The following is a 17,797-nucleotide window of genomic DNA, read 5'->3' on the forward strand; positions in this document are numbered from 1 at the left end:
GGGCGAGAATGGCTCCCTGCGTGTGCTGCGTACGGGTAGGCAGCGGGTGGGGCTGGGCCCAGCAGGGGGCGCCGCGAGAGCGGCCCCTGTCCCTCTCCAGCCAGGGCGGCGCTGGCAGCGGGTAGGGTGATGGTGATGATGGGCCCCCGTCCCTCCCTCCCGTTTACAAGGACTGCTGCCGTCTTCCTTGGGAACTGGAGGACTCGAGCGAGCGGGAGCAGGTGGGGGAAAGCTGGGGCTGGGGGGGGGGGCGTGGATTCTGCCTCTAGGAACACCCTCACCTCGCTGCAGGGCAGGGGTGGGAGAAAAGAAAGGGGAAAGAGAGTCATTTTGGCCCGTCTCTGGGGAAGGAGAAGGTCCTCGCGGTTTTGCCCTGGGCAAGAGCTCTTAAGGGGACCCGCCTGCCACCCCCTTTTGCCCCCTCTCTCTCACCACCGCCCCCCCCGGCACAACAAAGAAAAAAACCACACGTACTCACGTCTTGTACACAATACCTTCAACTTTTATTTCCATTATTAGCACAATGACTTTCTGGATATCATGGAATGAAAAGGGGGGGTTGTCTGGGGGGGGCAGAGAAAGCAAAGCAGGAACTAATTCCGATTTTTTTTTCAACTCTAGAAAACAAACACAAAGTATTTCCCAGCTATGACAAGTCTGTATTAAAGAAATGCTTCTAAAACACACATACACACGCACACACACGTGTATACACATACGCACGCACACACGCACAACAGAGTGGGACACTCCTCCATGTCGGGAGGTGGGGCGGAGGAGGGGGGCAGCCCTGAGTCCCTCTGTTCGTTTCTCACTCCCCCGCCTCGCTGGGCTGGTCTGCGCGGGATCGCAGGCCCGGGGGGGGGCGCGCTCTGGCTTCCGCCCATCTCGCTGGGAGGCGGCCTTCACGCCAAACCTTGAGAGAGCTCTACTGGCCCTCTAGGGCCACGATCCTGCGCAGCTGGCCACATCTCCTGTGCGTCAGAGGCAGACGTGTGGGGCAGCCCTTGTCTCACCCCAGGTCCTCCTTGTAAAGGGGGGAGGGGTTTTCCTAAAAATGGGCCCTCTGGTCTCCCCCCCCCCCAACCGGATAACCTTGCCCCTTCCGTGAGGGGCAGAGGGAGGCTGGGCAGAGGGCAGAGTGGCAGTCTCGAAGCAGTTTAAGGCAGGGGTTGTGGCACCTGTGTGGCTCTGGCAGGGGGTGGGAGGGCGAGGGGAGTCCCCGGGGACCCCCTGGCAGGGCAGACGCTGGAGGGCGGGGGAGCCCTTCTCCCCTGAGGTGGTGCAGCAGCAGCAGCAGGAACGTTTTCCTTCCCCTCGGCTGCTGGATCTGGATCTCGGGACGCCCTCCTGCCCCTCAGCCGCCGGAGGAGAGCGCGGGCCTCCCACCCAGAAGTGACCGGCTGCTCCGCGAGGAGGTGGCCTTCCTCTACCGGGACAGGTAAGCCAGTCTTTCTCTGGATTTGGAAGGTGAACGCTGGAGAGGTGGCTTGGGGTTTGTTCCGAGTTCCCAAGCAACGCCTTCTTTCTCTGTTTTGTTTACATCGAGCCTCACAACAGCCCTGTGAGTTGGGCCCTTGCATGGGGAGGAGAGGGGGCGAGCCTTGGTGGCAGCCCAGGGGGGACCCAGGAATCGCCGGTCCTCCCCTGCTCCTCCCAGCAACAGCCGAGCATCGCAGGATGCTGAATTCCTTTGTGAAATACTCCTTTAATTCAAAAAAAAAAAAAAAAATCACATAACGTTAGAAAGAAATACTCTGTTACATTTCTTGTTTGCCTTTTTCATTCTGGATTTGTTCGGTTTTTGGTCCGTTTGACAAAATAATAATAATAATAATAAGTTAACACTAAACATTCAATATTATATTTAATATACATATATGTATAATATATATGTACACACAGTTAGCACGGTCTTAGCGTCGGGGGTCAGGAAAAGAAAGCAGAGCAAACGAGGGAAGAAAGAGAAGGAGCCAAAAATGATGGGGTTTGTGCCTTCCCTTTCCGCCTCCGCCCCCCCCCCCCTTGGAACCCTGCAGGCGGGCTCTTGGGCAGCGCAGAAGCTTGCTGGGTCATTTAAGAAAGAGCCATGAGGCCACCCTGGCGCGGCATGGATGCGCAGCCGGGGCAGGTGGGGGCGGCGGTGCAGCAGAAGAGGAGTTCTCCCTGTTGGGCAGCTGAAGGTCCCCCTCTGGACCCTGCCGGCTTGCTCCCAGGGAGAGGGGCCGGATCCGCCTCTCTTCCCCTGGCACGGAGGGCACTGCTAGGCACGGGAAAATCTGCCCCTTTCATTTTCGCCTGCATTTATAGAAAGACTTCACATTTTTCCTCTTCAACCCTTGGGACTTACAAACGTTCTTAGACTCTTGGAACTGCCGAGCTGGAGAGGGACGCTGGTGGACCATCGCGTTCAGCCCCTGTCAAGGAGGAGCTGAACCGCCAACCTCTGGCGCCACGGCCGGATGCCCCAACCACCATGCCCCAACGCTTCAGTGACCCAACATAAGAGTCTCTCAGCGGCGCCAGCCGGATGCCGAAAGGGGGCCCTGCGCCGACAGGAAGAGGATTGAGCCCCGCCTGCCCTATCGATGTCGAGGGTGAAGAGCCCCCTTTCTCCGAGAGGAAAAGGCAGCAGCCCTCGCAGGGTGGAAGAGGCAAGGATCCAAAGCCATCGTTTCCAAGAGTTCAGGAGAGACAGCCCCAGGACGGAACGGTCCGGGTCTCTTCCGCATCCTGGTTTGTGTTCCAAGTCAGAGGAAATCTGCCTGTCTTGGAGAAAGGGGGGGGGGAGGCCAGACTCCTCCTCAGTCTCGGACCCAAAAGCTTTTGGCCGGCTCTGGGGACTCCGGACGCTTCCCCCCCCCGGGGCGCTACCGAACCCTCCCTTGCTTTGGCAGCTGAGGTGATGCCAACGGGGGCCCTTCCGAAAGCTGGCCAGGACCTGCACTCCACTCCAGCTCAGGTTCAGCGCAAGGCCGGTGTGCTTCTCGCGTATGCAGTGCTCGGCAAGAGAGCGAGGCGAAAGAAGGGTGGGAGGAGGAAGAGGAGGAGGAGGAGGGAGCAGCAGCAGCAGCAGCAGCCACGAGGGCCTGGGTGAAGCCGCCACGCCAGGAAGGAGAATACCACACCATAACTGCAGCAGGAAGGCCAGGCCCCCGTTCGGAGAGGAGGGTAGGTGGAAATTGGGGGCGGGGGGACACGCAGATGCACCACACAGGCTTTTAGCGTTCATTAAATTAAAAATGTATATATTAAAGAGAAATTGCTTTGCAGTCCAATGCAACAGAAACGAGTTCCACCATTTGGTGGGTGGTTTTTGCCCCAAAGTGGATGCTTTCTCTCTGTCCCCCCCCCCCACAAACCCCTCCCTCTCTCCCCACAAGTAGGTGCAGTTAAGTCTAGGAGTAACAAACAGGTAGAACGGAAGCTGCATCAGAGACAAACTTAGCAGCCAAAATCACAGCTTAAGAAGGAGCCACCCCACCCCACCCCCAAACAGTCATGTGCCTCTCTCTCCCCCCCTCGCCCCCGCCCCCAGCCCTTGTTGGGCTGGTGGAGACCTCTTAGAGCTGTGCCCTCCGGGCCAGCTTCCCCCAGCAAAGGAGAGCCGGGGGCGGGGGAGAGGGAGTACACGCTGTCCCCCTCCTCCCAGGGATGCTCCCTGGCAGGGGTCTCTTGGTCCGATGGGGAAGATGATGCACTGGAGCCCTCCCCCAATCCCCACCCTCAGGGGACCCTGGCATCTCTGTGCCTGCCGGGTTCAGGACAGGCCCGTGTGAGCCGCCTCCCGTGCTAGGCAGGCCTCGGGCCCCGTTTGAGAGACGCCTGGGTGACCACCAGGGGGCTAGCTGCCAGCAGCAGGGTCCCGCTTGGAAACCTCAGAAGCCCCACTCCGGGGTTGCCATGCAGGTCGCTCCGCAGCGAGGGACAGCTTCTGCCTTTGGGGGCTAAGTGGGCTCCTCCAGAAGAGATGGTGAGGCCCCTCCCTCGCCATCCCAGGGGGCTGCGACGCTGGCGGGCGCCTTGCTGGCCCTCTTCCACAAAAGGAGTGTCGGATTCGCCTCCCCCGGGCCCTTCAGACAATCCTCTCGGCATCCACATTCGGCCAGCAGGTGGAAAGGGCCGCCAGTGGTCATCTCCCACCCCCCCACCTCCACACACACACCCCCGACAAGAGGCAAAGGGAAAAAAGGGGCTTGCGTCTGAATACGAGGGCAGAAAAGGAGGCGCTGGTGGAGCACAGGAGAGGAGACGTGCGCGAGGACGGCAGGACCACCAGCACCAAGGAAAGGCACAAAGTTGACAGTTGGTGGGCAAGCACACCTGAGCCAGGAGGAGCCAGCAATGCCCCGCCCCGCCCCGCCCCGCCCCGAAGGGGGGTACCCAGGAAGAAGGAAGGAAGGAAGGAACTTGGGGGACCCTAAACTCCGTATCTGCCGCCTTGGTCCATTTCTGCTCCTGGTCCATCTCTTCTCTTCTGCCTGTGTCCACCTCTTGCCCACGGCTTGAATGCTCTCCTCTTAGTAGTCCTTCCTTCCCCCCCTTCCCCCCCCCCCACTGCAGGGAGGGCCCATAGCTTTCCTGGGAGGAAACTATAGGGAGCCCCTCCTATTTCCGCTCTGCATCTCCTTCCCAGCCCTTGATCCCGGGCCATCTAGACGGGCCGGTTCAGCCGACGTAAGCCTTGCCGGCTGGGGCTCCCCACTGTGGCCACAGAGAGTGGGGTCACTTGGGTTGTGTGAGCCCACAGATTCCCAAGCCTGCATGATCTGAGAGGTCAGGAAGACCTGGGAAGAAAAGAGCCACTACGAAGCCACCGGCCAGGGGGTTTGGGCGACGGCTGAATGGCTTTCGGGAGGGAGGGGCTGCCAGGCCGACGCTATGGCACTGGGCATAGACCAGGAACTCCCAGCCCTCCAGGGAGGCCTGTGTGGCAAGGGGAGGCTCCAGGGCCAGGCGCTCCCACCTCCCCCCCCCAGCGGCACCCGGGGCTGCCCCAATTCATCTGGCTGCCCAACAAGAGGACAGGGCAAGGGGAGGCCCCCTCAGTTCCCCGGCAGGCATTGAGTGGACGGGGCCTCCCTTCACTGCTGGCGGAAAAGAGCGTCTTCCCCGATGCCAAGGTTGGCCAGGGCTTGGTGGCAGTTCCTGGGGGAGTGGGAAGGCTTTTCCCCGCTGCCCCCCAGCCGCCTGAGGTGCGTGCCTCCCCCTCTCTGGCTACGGGGCTGGCCCTCCCTGCCTCCTGCCCTCCCTCTGTGCAGCACTTTGGGGGGGGTTGCAGGGGTGTGCTGACTGTGGCTGTGCCCTTTTAGGCCTTCTGTCCCCAAAGGGTGTGTATGTGGGGGGGGGGATGCTGCCGCCACTGCCTCTGTCCATCCGTCCGTCTCACCCTCCACGGATTCAAACCCACTTGCTCCTCTTCCCTTGCTTCCAACGTCCACTGCTCGCTTCCTTCCCTCTCTTCCCACATAATGCGGCACAACCTCACTCAAAGCTGGGATGTGGGGACTGAGGGGTCCCTTCCTTCCTGCCTGCCTGCCTTCCTTCCTTCCTTCCTTCCTTCCTTCCTTCCTTCCTTCCTTCCTTCCTTCAGGGCTAATGTGTGTGGGGGGCAGACAGAGCAAGAGTTGGGGCTGCCGGAGCCATGCTTGCACAGCAAAGGGTCTTCTGGCTTCTCCCCGGGGGCGGGGGGCCACCCAACCCAACCCAACCCAACCCTGCTCAGATAGCTGAGCTGCTCTCAAGAGAGCTTCCGTGTCTATCCCAGGTGGGGACCAAAGAGGGAGAGGCAACAGTTCCTGGAACAGTGGTCTTGCCGTGGGGAGGGGGGGGCGGGTGGCAGAGGAGGGAGGGAGGGACTTGGGTTAAGATTTTATTAACAGCCAAGGCTGCTCCCCACCCCACTCCTCCTCTGCCCTCCAACCAGACTGAGAAAGGGAGATGGAAGGCAGAAGAGGAGAGAGTGGTGGTGGTGGTGGTCCTGGGAGCGTGTGCCCTTCCTCCTCCTCCTCCTCCTCTTCCTCCTCCTCCTTCTCGCCTACTTTAAGCTTTTTTGGGCGGCGGGGCCAGTTTGATGATCTCTTCCTCGGAGGGCTGCCGGATTATGTCTGTGGGCAGAAAGAAAAGCAAGCAGGTTAGACTACCTCCCCCAGCAGATTGCGGAGGGCCCCAGGAGTGCACATTTGGGGGAAAGCTCCTTTTTTTGGGGGGGGGGGGTCTGGTTCCCAGGAGCAGCAGCTCAAGGCAGGGGCACTCAGTCCAGCTGTTGTGATAAAACAGGGGGGGGGGGGAAGCAGTGCCCTGCGGGGTAAGCTGGGAGGGAAAAGAGGAGGCGGACCTTTGTATTTCTTGGCGCTGGGGATGCGGGTGAGCTTCGTGTCCACTTCGTCCTCCTCGGAGATCTTCAGCACTTGGGTGCGATATTCGACCACCATGGTGAGCAGGTCGGGCCGGCGCGAGATCTCAAAGATGTGCTCGATGTACGAGAGGTTGTCTGCAGAGGAAAAGCGGTAGCGAGGGGTGGGAAGGAGGTCCAGGGCTGGACCCTACCCGCCCACCCACCCATCCAAAGGGCACCTTGCCTTCTTGGCCTCCAGAGAGGGTGAAGGGGCCGGATGCCTGAGTCTTTGTGGGCCACCCCAGCCGGGGAAAGGCCAGAACATTTGGGGCACGGAAGTGGCGGGCCGTCGGGTTCTGGGTTTGGGTTGGGCCTTTGGGAAGGGGCCTGAGGCTCGAGGGGCCTCAGACGGCAGGACGGCTTGGCTGTTCCACCCAAAGAACGGCCCCTTCCAAGGCGATGCTGAGCCTCAGCGCCTGTAATAATAGACTGCGCTGGGGCGGGCGAGGTGGGCGGGCGTTGGTAGCGGCGGCAGTGCTGCTGTGCACCTTAAAAGTATGACAGATGACTGTGAACCTCTCTGGAGGCACATGAGAGGCCTGCGTGGGTGTCGTGTGCCAGGATGCGAGTGTGAGTCTGCTCAGGGCGGCTGTCGGTGTGTGGGTGGTCGGGCTGGTGCAGAGGTGTGGAGGGATGTGTGTGTGTGTGTGTGTGTGTGTGTGTGTGTGTACGGAAGATAAAAGAGAAAACAACCAACACTGAGAAAACAGTGTCTTTTGGAGGGGGAAGGAAAACAGATGACTCTCCTCCCCGCCATCTGTGTCGCCTTCTCCCAAGAAAGCTGTCAGAGAAGGGCTCAGCTGCCTGGAGGGGGGGGTGTGTGCATGCGCGGCTGTGTGTCTGTGCGTTATCTCAAGTGGGAGGACGGAGGGGGAACCAGAGGGGAGGGTCTGGGGCAGGAGGCGCTGCCCCCTTCCGTCCGTCCGTCCGTCCGTGGCTGCGGAAGGAGAAGCGGAGGGGAGGCCTGAGCTGCGATGGGTCAGAAGCGCCCCCCTTTGCCATGCATCGCGTGTACCCTTCTGGACGGATGATGGCTGTCTGGCGGTTCTAGAAACACCCCAGGGTTATCTTGGGACCTTCCCAGAAAAGGAAGCCAGGTTCGGGGCCTCTCCACCCGCACTATGGTGTCTCTCGGTTCCAAGAGACATGGGATTTGCAAAACACTCTGTGCTCCCCACAGGGACTCCCAGGCAGGCGCCCATGGCCTCCCTCCCTCCCTCCCCTGCCTGCCTGCCTGCCTTGCACGGCTTCCTCTGGAGGGAAGAAGGAAGGTGGCGGAGCAGCTCTGTCTGGGAACGTTGTCGTTGATGGAGCAAACCTGCCTCCTCGCTGAGTCACCAACTCTCCCGGGAGCCTGCCTGCCTGCCTGCCTGCCGTCCGTTCCCCTTGCCTGGAGCTGTCAGGGCCAGGCAGGCTGGCTGGCTGGCTGGCTGCTCTTCCCCAAGCCCCAGGCCTGCCAGGGCTGAGTCATTCCTCTTGGCTGGGCTGTGCTCACCTTCCTCCGGAAGGAAGGAAACCAGGAGGGGAAGGGGGGGGGGGCAGCCAGGCAGGCAGGCAGGCTGGCCGGGGGTGGGGTGGGGGGGTTGGAGGGAGCTGGCTCTGCCTTAGGGATGGATGGGCTTCTTGAGGTGTCCAGAGCCTCTTCCCTCCCCTGATGGGCAGGATGTCCACCAGCTGCCCCAAGTGTTTAAGAGACAGAACCGCTGATCCCCTGAACCCGGGCTCTCCGAGCACCTGGGGATCTACAGACTCAGGCCAGGAGAGGTGGCAGCTCATTAGAAGCCAAGCTCCTTGAGCAGGCGAAAGAGGAAGGAGCCTTCCTCTGCTGGCTGCAGATGTGCTGGTCTCTGTCGCTTGTGATGGTTGGCCCTTAGAGCCTCCCGGAGGGTGTCTCTTCCTCCTCCCTCTCCCCAGCGGATCATCCCCACAGCCCTGCGAAGCCGGTCCCCCACACCCAGTGCAGAGCCAGGGGGGAGCCACATCAGGAAGGAGGCCACGGGGGGTGGCGGTGGGGGGGCACAGCTCAGCCAGGGGAAATAATCTTGCCCTGTGCGACCAGCCTCCTCAGGCAGGGAGGGGGCAGCAGCCAGAAGAGAAGGGGCAAAGCGGGAGGCCCACCTTTGTCCAGTTTCTTGTGCTTCTCGAGAAAGCTGAACCACTCCTTGCTGGTGGCGATCTCCTCGTGCTTCTCGCTCGGGATGTCCTCTTTGCAGGCCGACTTCAGCTGGTCCAGGTCCTCGTTGGTGATGTTCTCGGCCAGTTCTTCCAGCAGGTTGCTGTATTCTGCCATCTCTGCTGGGGGAGGGAGGGAAGAACAAAGGAGGGGGTTACCGACCCCTGTGCTGCAGGGCTGTCCTGCCTTCAGAGCAGGAGGAGAGGAGTCTGGACGGGGGGCAGCAGGCTGTCCTGTCCCACGCTGGGCCCCAGGTGGTCTTGGTCTGTGACTCCCAGGCACCCGGATCATGGCCCGTGCGGGCTAAGGCTTCTGGGAGCTGTTCCCTTAATCTTCTGTTTATTCTTCCGTAAACTAACAGTCTGCTCCACTGAGGCACCTACCTGCACTACAGCCGTCCCCTCCCTGAGGCTTCCAGAGCACGAGGGCCCTTCTGACATACACCGGAACTTGCACGAGGGCCTCGGGCGGGCAAGTGGCTTTGCCCGCAAGCCCTGATGCCAACTGGGAATGGGTGGGGACGAGGGCCTAGGATGCGAAGCAGCCTCCCAAGTAAAAACCACCCTTCCTCCTCCTCCTCCTCCTCCTCCTCCTGCAGCACCACCCACCCTGAGACCCATCTCTCCACCTGGGATGCCTGGGGAAGCATCGCCGTTCCCGAGACTCAGCTTGGCCCCCTGACTTCCGGTAACTCCACTTCCTTGCTTGCTGTTGTGAAAACACAGCTTGGCTGGTTTTTTTATGTCTGAGCGCAGCCATTCCTGCCATTTGTTCCGCAAGAAGTTGGCATTTGTTCTCTCAGTGGACAGTGTGTAACGTGCCTTTGAGAGTTTTCTGCAGGTTGTTGGAAAAAGGAGGAATAAACAGGGTTGTTATTGCTGTTGCCGTTGGGATGGTCCTTGCCTCCTGTCCTCCCAGTCAAGACCAGGCTGAACTAAACCAGAGCCTCTCTGTGCAGGTTGTCTGCAGGGACGTGCGTGTGCACCTCCACGTTTAAGAGGTTTGCAGGCCCTGTTGTGCATCTGTGCAACACACCGACACCCACTCCCCCGCTGCCCTCCGCTTGTTTACCTAGATGGCTTGGTGAGGGAGATTAGAGCCTATTTCCATTTTAAAAGGAGGCCACTGTGTGGGAGATGACCGTTGGGGAGCAGAGATGTCCCCTGACCCCTTGCCGGGCTTTCCAGAATAGGGGAAGATGGGAACTTCTTACAAAAGGGGGGACAGCCCGGAGAGGCTGCTGAGGGGAGGGTGGCCTGAGAGTGACCTTCCCCACCTTTAGGCATCCTGGGTCCCACAGACGTGACCCATAGCCAGGGCTCTGTCTTAAGCTTCTGGGTTTATGTTTGTCATGCCTGCTGAAACAGGACAGCACACCCGCCCCCCCCCCCGAGAAAAGCAACCAGGAGTCTTGTGGCCACTCAAGACCCCATCGCTCATCTGGTGGAGAACAGGGGACCCCCTCCTCCTGCTTCAGAGGCAGGGAGTCCAGTGAACAGACGGGGGCAGACATGAGGTGGTGTGGTTATTTCTAGAGGAAGCCGAAAGGCAGAGCTGCTTTTTCTACATCCAAAGCAGACTTTATTCCTTCTAGATGGGCTCCTTATCGGCAGAAAGGGGAGCTTCTGGCAGGGTCGTGGGGCCTCAGAGGAGCAGAGGATGGGAACGTAGGCGCTGATATTTTTTATTTTTTCTAAGATGACAATCAGGAAGACTCAGATCCAGTCACAGAGAGAGAGATCTGCACATTTCACATGCATATGCCCTGAATTTTTTGCTTCCTCGCAGTTAGTGGTGCTTGTTAATTCTGCTCAAATCCAAGTGATTAATTATCTGGGGATTTACGAAATAGGGCAGCTGGGTTTCCTGACAGGGCTTGGTCAGATGAAGGCAGAAGCTTTGAATCCACCCAACCTCAATTCTTGTTTTTCAGTTATTTAAAAAAAAAATGGTGGTGGTGCGCGTGCGCACACACACATATTATATCTTCATGCCGAAGGATGTTATTTTTCAGCACAGGGCACAAAATCTGGAGTGAGTGTGAACTGGATTCTGACACCCAAAGGTTAGTGCTTTTCCTTGGCGCGTGTCGCACATCGCAGGGAACAAACGCAGCCCTGCGAGCTCTCTGAGAACCTGAAAGGCTCCTTGTGCGCGATCACTTCCGGTTATGTCCCCAACACTACATTTCAGCGCACAATAGCCACAATTGTTGCACTCTCTCTCTCTCTCTCTCTCTCTCTCTCTGGAGTGGGGACACTCTCCAGTGGCCCCTTCCTCTTTCCATCCTGTGAAAATGCAAACCCGCAGAGGCACCCTCCCCACCCTAAGTACAAAGCCAGGTACAGAGTATGTTTGGTTTGGATGCGCTCATCTGTTGTCTCTCTCTCTCTCTCTCTCTCTCTCTCTCTCTCTCTCTCGACTCAAGGGCCTGTTTTGTGTTCCTCCAGAGGTCAGGGCTAATGTGTCTGGGGCTCCAGATAAGTGATGGGCTCCTGTTTCCCAGCCAGCAGCCACGAGAAGCTCACTTATTGGTGTGTCAAGCACAACAGGCAGTTCGGACCAGTCGTGGATCTCCAACACGTAACATGGTTTCAGTTCTGATTTAGGGTTCACTCTTGTATGTCTCTTTCTGCCCCATGAGACCCCAGATTCATCTGAAGGCGAGGAAGGCTGGGGCTGCAAGACCCCCGGCCGGCTTCTACTGGGCAAGCGCTTTCCTCACCAGAACAGCCGCCGTGGGGGTGAGGCAGACCCACTGAATATTACACTCCTGTTTTTGGAAGAGCTGTTACCTGAGCAGGCTTCTTCTCCTCTTGCTCTCCCCGCCGCCACCACGTGTCCTGCCTGGCCTCCTTTACTCTGCAAGTCCCCGTTTTCAGTGATTAACCCCGCCAGAGGTGAACAGAACAAATTGGAAATGTCCGCCCAGCTGGAATGGAGAAAGACATCCCAGCCCTGACGCCTAATCCTTTTTTACCTGCATGTGGCTACAGAGGAGGGGAGCGCATGGCCAGCCACATTTTGGCAAGTCACAGCCCGTCGTCTTAGCCATGATGGCTGGAGGCTTCTCCTCCTTGCCTTGAGGCGGACCGTTTGCTGAGTTAGGGGTCCTGTGTTTGGTCAACCTTCCCCACCTCCTTCGCTCAGCATCTGCACCTTGGGCTCCTTACTCTCCTCGGCCCTTCCTCCCCTCGCCCTAAAAGACTACCCGTAGTCTTCCTCTGCCTGTTGCTTGGGAACAAGACTCCGTCCACCATGAGGGTAATGGCAGCTACCATGACAACGACCGTCTTGCCATCCGGCTCTCCTCCTCCGCCCAGCTTCTCCCTGGTGACTCTGCACGGGGGAGACCAGGCTGGGCAGAAAGGAGGGCAGGATGGGAGGGTGGCCAAGGAAGAGGAGCCTCCAACTCATGGCACCTGGGGGGGCCACTGCTGGGCTACTGCTGAAGGTCTTGGGGTTTCGCGCCTGTCCTGAAATCACTGACTACCGCCTGTTGCCTGATTCACGTGGCTTACTTTTTAGGCCTGTCAAAAAGGGTTCCAGCACTGAACCCCTTGTCAGATTGACTGAAATATTAACTCAGCAGTTCTGTATTAAAGAGGAACCCTGCCCCATCCCTTTCTGGTTCTCTTTTTATTTCAATATTCTGCTTAATAGCTTCCTTCTTGCCCAAGAGCTGAGCCTGGGCAGTAAAACTGTTTGTCTTCTTCTAAAGAATGGGTTTCAAAACAACAAGAAGAAAATGGTGGTAAGGGTGCCCTTTGGATTTGGTTTTAAAGGGAGGAGAGTAGTCCTGGAAAAGAGGAAATAAAGCCCCAAACTTCCATGTTGATTTGTGTGCATGTGAACCAGGAAAAATTGGGTTTGTTTGTTTGTTTACTGCAAAACCACTCCCAGAGTCTCCCAGCCAACATCTGGAAGGATTCTGGGAAATGTAATCCAAATGAGAAACTTTTTCTGTTTGTATGCTGGGTTTTGGGAGTGTGTGTGTGTGTGTGTGTTACTTCACTGAGGCCCTCCATGTTAACACCTCCCATTCCTTGACCCGTTTGGGACTGACTTGGAAAGTGGCAGGGGAAGAAGTCCTGGTGTGCCCAGCATCCGGGCCTGCTTGCCACCCTGGGGCCTTTTTTGCTGCTAGAAGAGCACCCACCTAGTCGGCCCCCTCTGGGCATCGGCGTGTCTCTGTCTTTGATGCCTGCAGCCCTCCCAACATCCTGCCTGGTTTTCACTAACAGCCTCCTGACATCTTGCGTGGCTCTTTCTGTCCTCCGGCAAATACATTTTGAAAGGGTGACTCTGTTGCCCTGGGGGTCTTCTCAGGCAGAGTTTTCCATGCGTGATCACCAGCTGAAACCAACAGCTGCTAAGGGCACCGAGAGGGGGGGGGGAGGAGAAGGCAAAAAAAGTTGGCGGATGTAGTCAGGAACACATCCAAGGGTCCTGTGTTTCTGGACACCTGCTTGCCACCCAGCCTCTGAGCAGTCCGGGTAGTCTCCTGCCTTCCCCAGGAAGAGGAAATGCCTATTCTCTTCATTTACAACTAGCAAAGCCCTTCCCCGGTGGCTGCCCAGCCTGAAACAATGGATCTGTGCCGAGAGAGTGGGGGGAGCCTCCGCGGGGTCCCTCCTGCCCAGCCCAAATTATTCTTCTGCTCTTCTTCTTCGTCCCTCGGCCCCCTGAGGTTCCCTCTTTGTTTCTTCCCCCTGGCACTCAGTATTCTGGGAGGCGTGCAGCAAGCGAGCGAGCGGCCAAGGGCCCTTCCCTGCCTCTTCCCTGGGGTCACTCATTTCATTCCCTTCGAGAACCTGCTCACGCTTTCCAAGAATGCGTTTTGTACCCCCACAAGTGAAGCTGTCCGCCTCCCTTCTTCACGCTTTTCATGCCAACTCTTCCCACTGTGAAAAAAATCTATCCTCCTTCCCCTCGCTTTCTATGCTGCGGGCATTCAGTGAAGGGACCAGGTTGGGCCCCCTGCCCAGTTCCCAAGCCCACTGGGTGGTACGGGGAGAAAAAAGCCGGAGAGGATGGAGGGAACGAGCCAGGCACGGGGTCGCCCGCTTGGTAGGACCCAGGCGGGCATTGCCAGAGTCAGCAGACTACTCTTAGCAGGGCCCAGAGGGAAACGGCGTTGCAGATGAATGCCCATAGGGCATGCCGTGGTTCGTTCAGGCGCAGGAGCAAGACCGATCAAGACGGTTGGCAACTTCCTTTCTCCAAAACCAAAGCTTTGAGGAAAAAGGTTTCCACCTTTTGGTGTCCGAGGCAAAAAATAAACAAGCCAAAGGGACCCCGTGGTTTTGTGAAGCTCCTCTCATCCTTCGTTGCACCCCGACTATCCTGCTCTGCTTATTTAGGAAGGGCAAACGCCACTCTTTTCAACCCACCTCACAGGGTTGTTGTGAAGAGAACAAGGCATGTCTGGTCAGACGCTTAAAACAAACCGGGATTGCTCCAGTCGGAAAGGAAAAAGGAGAGGAGACCTCCCTTGGAGCAGGAGGCAGGCTTAACTAGCCATCAATATTTAATGCTTTGTATCTGATCTTTCCTGGAACACCTCAGGGGCTGCTGTAAAACCCCAGGCGCAGTTCGGATTCAGCTGTGACACCCGCTGTCCTGCCTTCGTGCGTCAGGGCACGCACGATCTCCACCCGAGAGAGACACAAAACCTGCAAAGCCCCCTGCTCGGCTCGCGGAAATGGCAGCGACATTGTTCCCTAACCTGGAGGAATCCTGAGAGACAGAAAGGATGGGTGGCCTAGATTTGCATGGCACGAGAGGAAGGGAGAGAGAGATCAGTGGCATTGGTGCCTTTTTTGGGGCAGTGCATTTTCTAAGTCACGAAGCTTCCCACCCGATGAGAGGCAGGCCCCATCTTTCCATGGCAGCCTGCCCTGTTATTTCGGGTAGATGGGTCCGTCTCCCTTTTCCCCCAGTGGGAAAGAAGGCCGGTGGGGACCCTTCCAGCGTGGAAACATGAGAAACATTCAGCAAGGGAGACAGCCGTGTGGTCTGTCCCCAAGGTCCCAGATGCCTTGATGAGTCCACTAACGTATCACTTAAAAGGCCAGCTTTCCACGGTCTCCGGGATGGATGATGGGGAACAGACCCCAGCCTGACCCAGAGTGCTGGACGACCTGAACATTTGCCTTTTTAAATGGTCAGGGGGAAAAAGGAAGCCATTACACAATCCTAGTGTTGATAATATGACTGATGACTGAGGAAGCAGCTGCAGAGGCTAGGAGAGGTGGTGCATTTATAGAAAAAAAGGAAGGAAATATGGGGATTTTTTTCTTTTCTTACTAAAAGATGGCCGTTTCCTCAGGAACAAGGAGTAGCAGTGGAGTTTTGCCTTGCGCTCCTTTAAAGTACCCTTTAAAGTCCCTTTTTTTAGTTAATTTATGTCTCCCAAAAGGGGACCGTGTTTTCCACCTTCTCTCACGCCCTCCTCATGGCCTGAGAGACCATTTTATTTCAAAGACGATGAGGGGGGAAAATAAGCTCGACAGACAAGGATTTCCTCTCAGTATTTTTAGATTTTTCCCCCCCTCACAGACAACACTCACAGATGGGGCTAGTTTTTCCCTCTTTAGGGAACATTTTGTGAGGAGGAGAGGCGGGTATTTCACTTTTCAGACCAACAATTCTTGGCTTTATGTTTCATGATCTACCTCATGGATCCAATGTGAATTCCCCACATTTTGTGGGGGACCAAAAAAAGGGGGCTGCTTTTTAACCAAGGCCCAATCCTTACTACCTCTGAGAAGAGGAAAGGGTGATGCCAAACTGTATCTCATGCCTGAGGATGTTTTTAGAAACTTATTTCCTTCCAGCCATGGATCTTGGGCTTTTATTAAACCCAAGTTGGCAAAGTGTGTGTGTTTGTCAGAAATGTAAGACAGAGAACTTGGAAAAGGGAAATAAACTGGCAGTTTGTCCCTCCTGTGAAAAGGGCCGAGGGGGGCCTTTAAAAAAAACAAGGCTTGGGCCTTTGCTCTCCAATTTAAACCAGGTGGAAAGGAGAAGGAGAGGGAAGGCATAAAAGGGCGGGAAATTTGAATTCAAAAGGAGGAGCCCCTGGCAGCAGCAGCTTAAAAGATGACTCTTGAACTTCCTTCTCTTAAATTTTTTTGGGGAACCTCCTAAAAAAAAACAAAAAAGAAGAGGGAGGGCTTCTTCTATTTTTCTTAAATAGTCCCTTTGTGAGGGTGGAAAAAGCTACCAGGGTCTTGACTTAATGAAGATTGGGGCTTAATGGGTGGCCTCAGGGAGAAGGAAAGGGCATTTAGAAAGAGGAAGAAAGAGAAGAGGCTGGCCTTTTTCTTTTTAAAAGGTGTGTTTTTCCCCCTCTCCTTGGGAAATGAGTGGCTCCAGAAGGATTTCTGAGGGGAACTTATTTTGCAGGCATGAGAGGCATCAGGAGGTTCCCCCCCTTTTTTTTTCTCTTCTGTGGGGAAAAATATATTCTCAGACCTAGTTTTTAAGGTCTTTCTCTTCTCTCAGGCACTTACAACAACGGATTACCACGATTGGGAGTTGTTTTACTATCATCCTCTATTGCTTCTGGTTGTTTTTTTTATTACTATTATTTCTTTTTAATCTGTGGAAAAGCCAACAGACGTTTTGAGGGAGAACATTAGGAAATAGGGCTGATAGTAAACAACAGCAGCAAGTGTGGTAGTAATATTCATCCTCCTTCTCCTGGGTGAGGGAGTTAAGGGAAGAAGCCTTTTGTTCATTATTTTGCTAGAAAGGGAAGGAAAACACAGAATTTATTTTTTTTTAAAAAAAAGCAGGGAAATTTTATAGAAAACAGGGAGGGAAGTAACTAAGCTTCTGAGGGGAACAAAATTGCTCAGCAGCTACAAAATGACTACTAATGAGGGAAAGTCCTAGTACTTTTTTTGAGATACCTTTATTCAGTTTTTCTTTCATTTCGTAACTTGTGGAGAAGCTGTTCTGACCTGAAATAGGATGGAAAGTTTTACTTCAAAAGGCTAAATATTTTTTGCTTTTGAAGAGAAAGAGCAATGCTATAAATCAGATAAATAATAGCTGCAATCAATGGCAACTGTTTAGGCGATAGATTTAAAAGGATTTTATTTTTTTAAGTGATGCAGGCCTTGGCCTCAAAAGAGATTTCTGCAAGAGAGTCTGTGAAGCCTGAAGGAAACCCCTCTTTTTGTATATGTAGGGGAATTTCCCTTCACTAACAGCAATGCTCCCTGTGGGATTTTATTTTATTCTTTGCAAGGAAGGAATTTTATTTTTTTTAAAGGCTGCTGCCTTCGGAAGCAGCCTAATTTCCAGCATACGCCTTTTTCTGTTGTGGCCTCCCAAACATTTCCTGAGGGAAAGCTAATTTCCAGTTGCACCACATCTGACTGCGCAGTCTCTATTTTTCAGTCTTTTCCACTCACTTGTGCCTTATGGACAGTGGAAATATTAGGATGGGAGGATAAGGGACAGTGTGTGAAGGATACGCTGCATATTTGGAGGGGGGGGGTTCTGTGTGTGTCCTTTTGCATTTTTTCCTTAGTACATACTTGTTCTCATACCCTCAGTTACATCTAGACAGGAACAAGAACCCAAGATAATTATTCATTTATATGTTTATCCTCAAGATATTTGGATTGATTGATTGATCAATCGATTTTTGCCTATGGCTAATGGAGAAATCAGGCTAAATAGGGCCTCCCTCTTCAGAAGGAGTCTACCTCCACTTTGAGACCCTGGGGAGTAGTGGCAGAGGAGCAGGAAATGCTCCCTTCTAGCCTGGCTTTTGAACTTCTGCAGGGTTTTGTTTTTTTTAGCTGTTGGCAAAAACAGGCTGCTGGGCCATATAGTAGAGTGGGTTTCAGACACAGAGGTTTTTCTGTGTGTTAGTGCAGGTTACACACACATACAAGATGCAAAGAAAATCTTGCAAAAGCAGTAGAAATGCACAAGGCTGCTATTTTCTTCTCTCTATTTTCTGTGTGCAAGGGTAGGGTTCAGGTAGCCTGTGCATTGTTTTTTTGCAGAATTACCCAACGAGGCTTGGGTTTTGATGCCTCTGCTTACAGAAATAGTCCTGATCTGGTTAACACATGTGAGCCGGTTACGTTCACCATGGATCCAATTACCGCCTGCATGTTCAGACATGTGTTTTTCTCCATCCTGACACCCATTAAGACACCATCGCTGCTGAACACTCAAAGAATAACATGCATCTTGGCCAA

General features: G+C 55.3%; 1 protein-coding gene across 2 annotated transcripts in view; it reads right to left on the reverse strand.

Moving 5' to 3' along the window:
- Positions 1 to 481: 481 nt before the first annotated feature.
- Positions 482 to 17,797, reverse strand: part of PEA15 (proliferation and apoptosis adaptor protein 15) — a 33,665-nt gene continuing 16,349 nt past the window's right edge. Inside the window, exons 2-4 of one of the 2 annotated variants that reach the window (XM_020798217.3) lie at positions 8,516 to 8,692; positions 6,338 to 6,493; positions 482 to 6,107 (exon numbers count right to left, since the gene is read on the reverse strand). In XM_020798217.3, the coding sequence (XP_020653876.1) occupies positions 6,043 to 6,107; positions 6,338 to 6,493; positions 8,516 to 8,687 (393 nt within the window). In that variant the 5' untranslated portion in view covers positions 8,688 to 8,692 and the 3' untranslated portion in view covers positions 482 to 6,042. The remainder of the gene's footprint in view (positions 6,108 to 6,337; positions 6,494 to 8,515; positions 8,693 to 17,797) is intronic. The other variant, XM_020798218.3, reaches the window with a different exon arrangement.

This window comes from Pogona vitticeps, chromosome 15 (assembly GCF_051106095.1).
Source record: "Pogona vitticeps strain Pit_001003342236 chromosome 15, PviZW2.1, whole genome shotgun sequence".
NCBI classification, from domain to species: domain Eukaryota; kingdom Metazoa; phylum Chordata; class Lepidosauria; order Squamata; family Agamidae; genus Pogona; species Pogona vitticeps.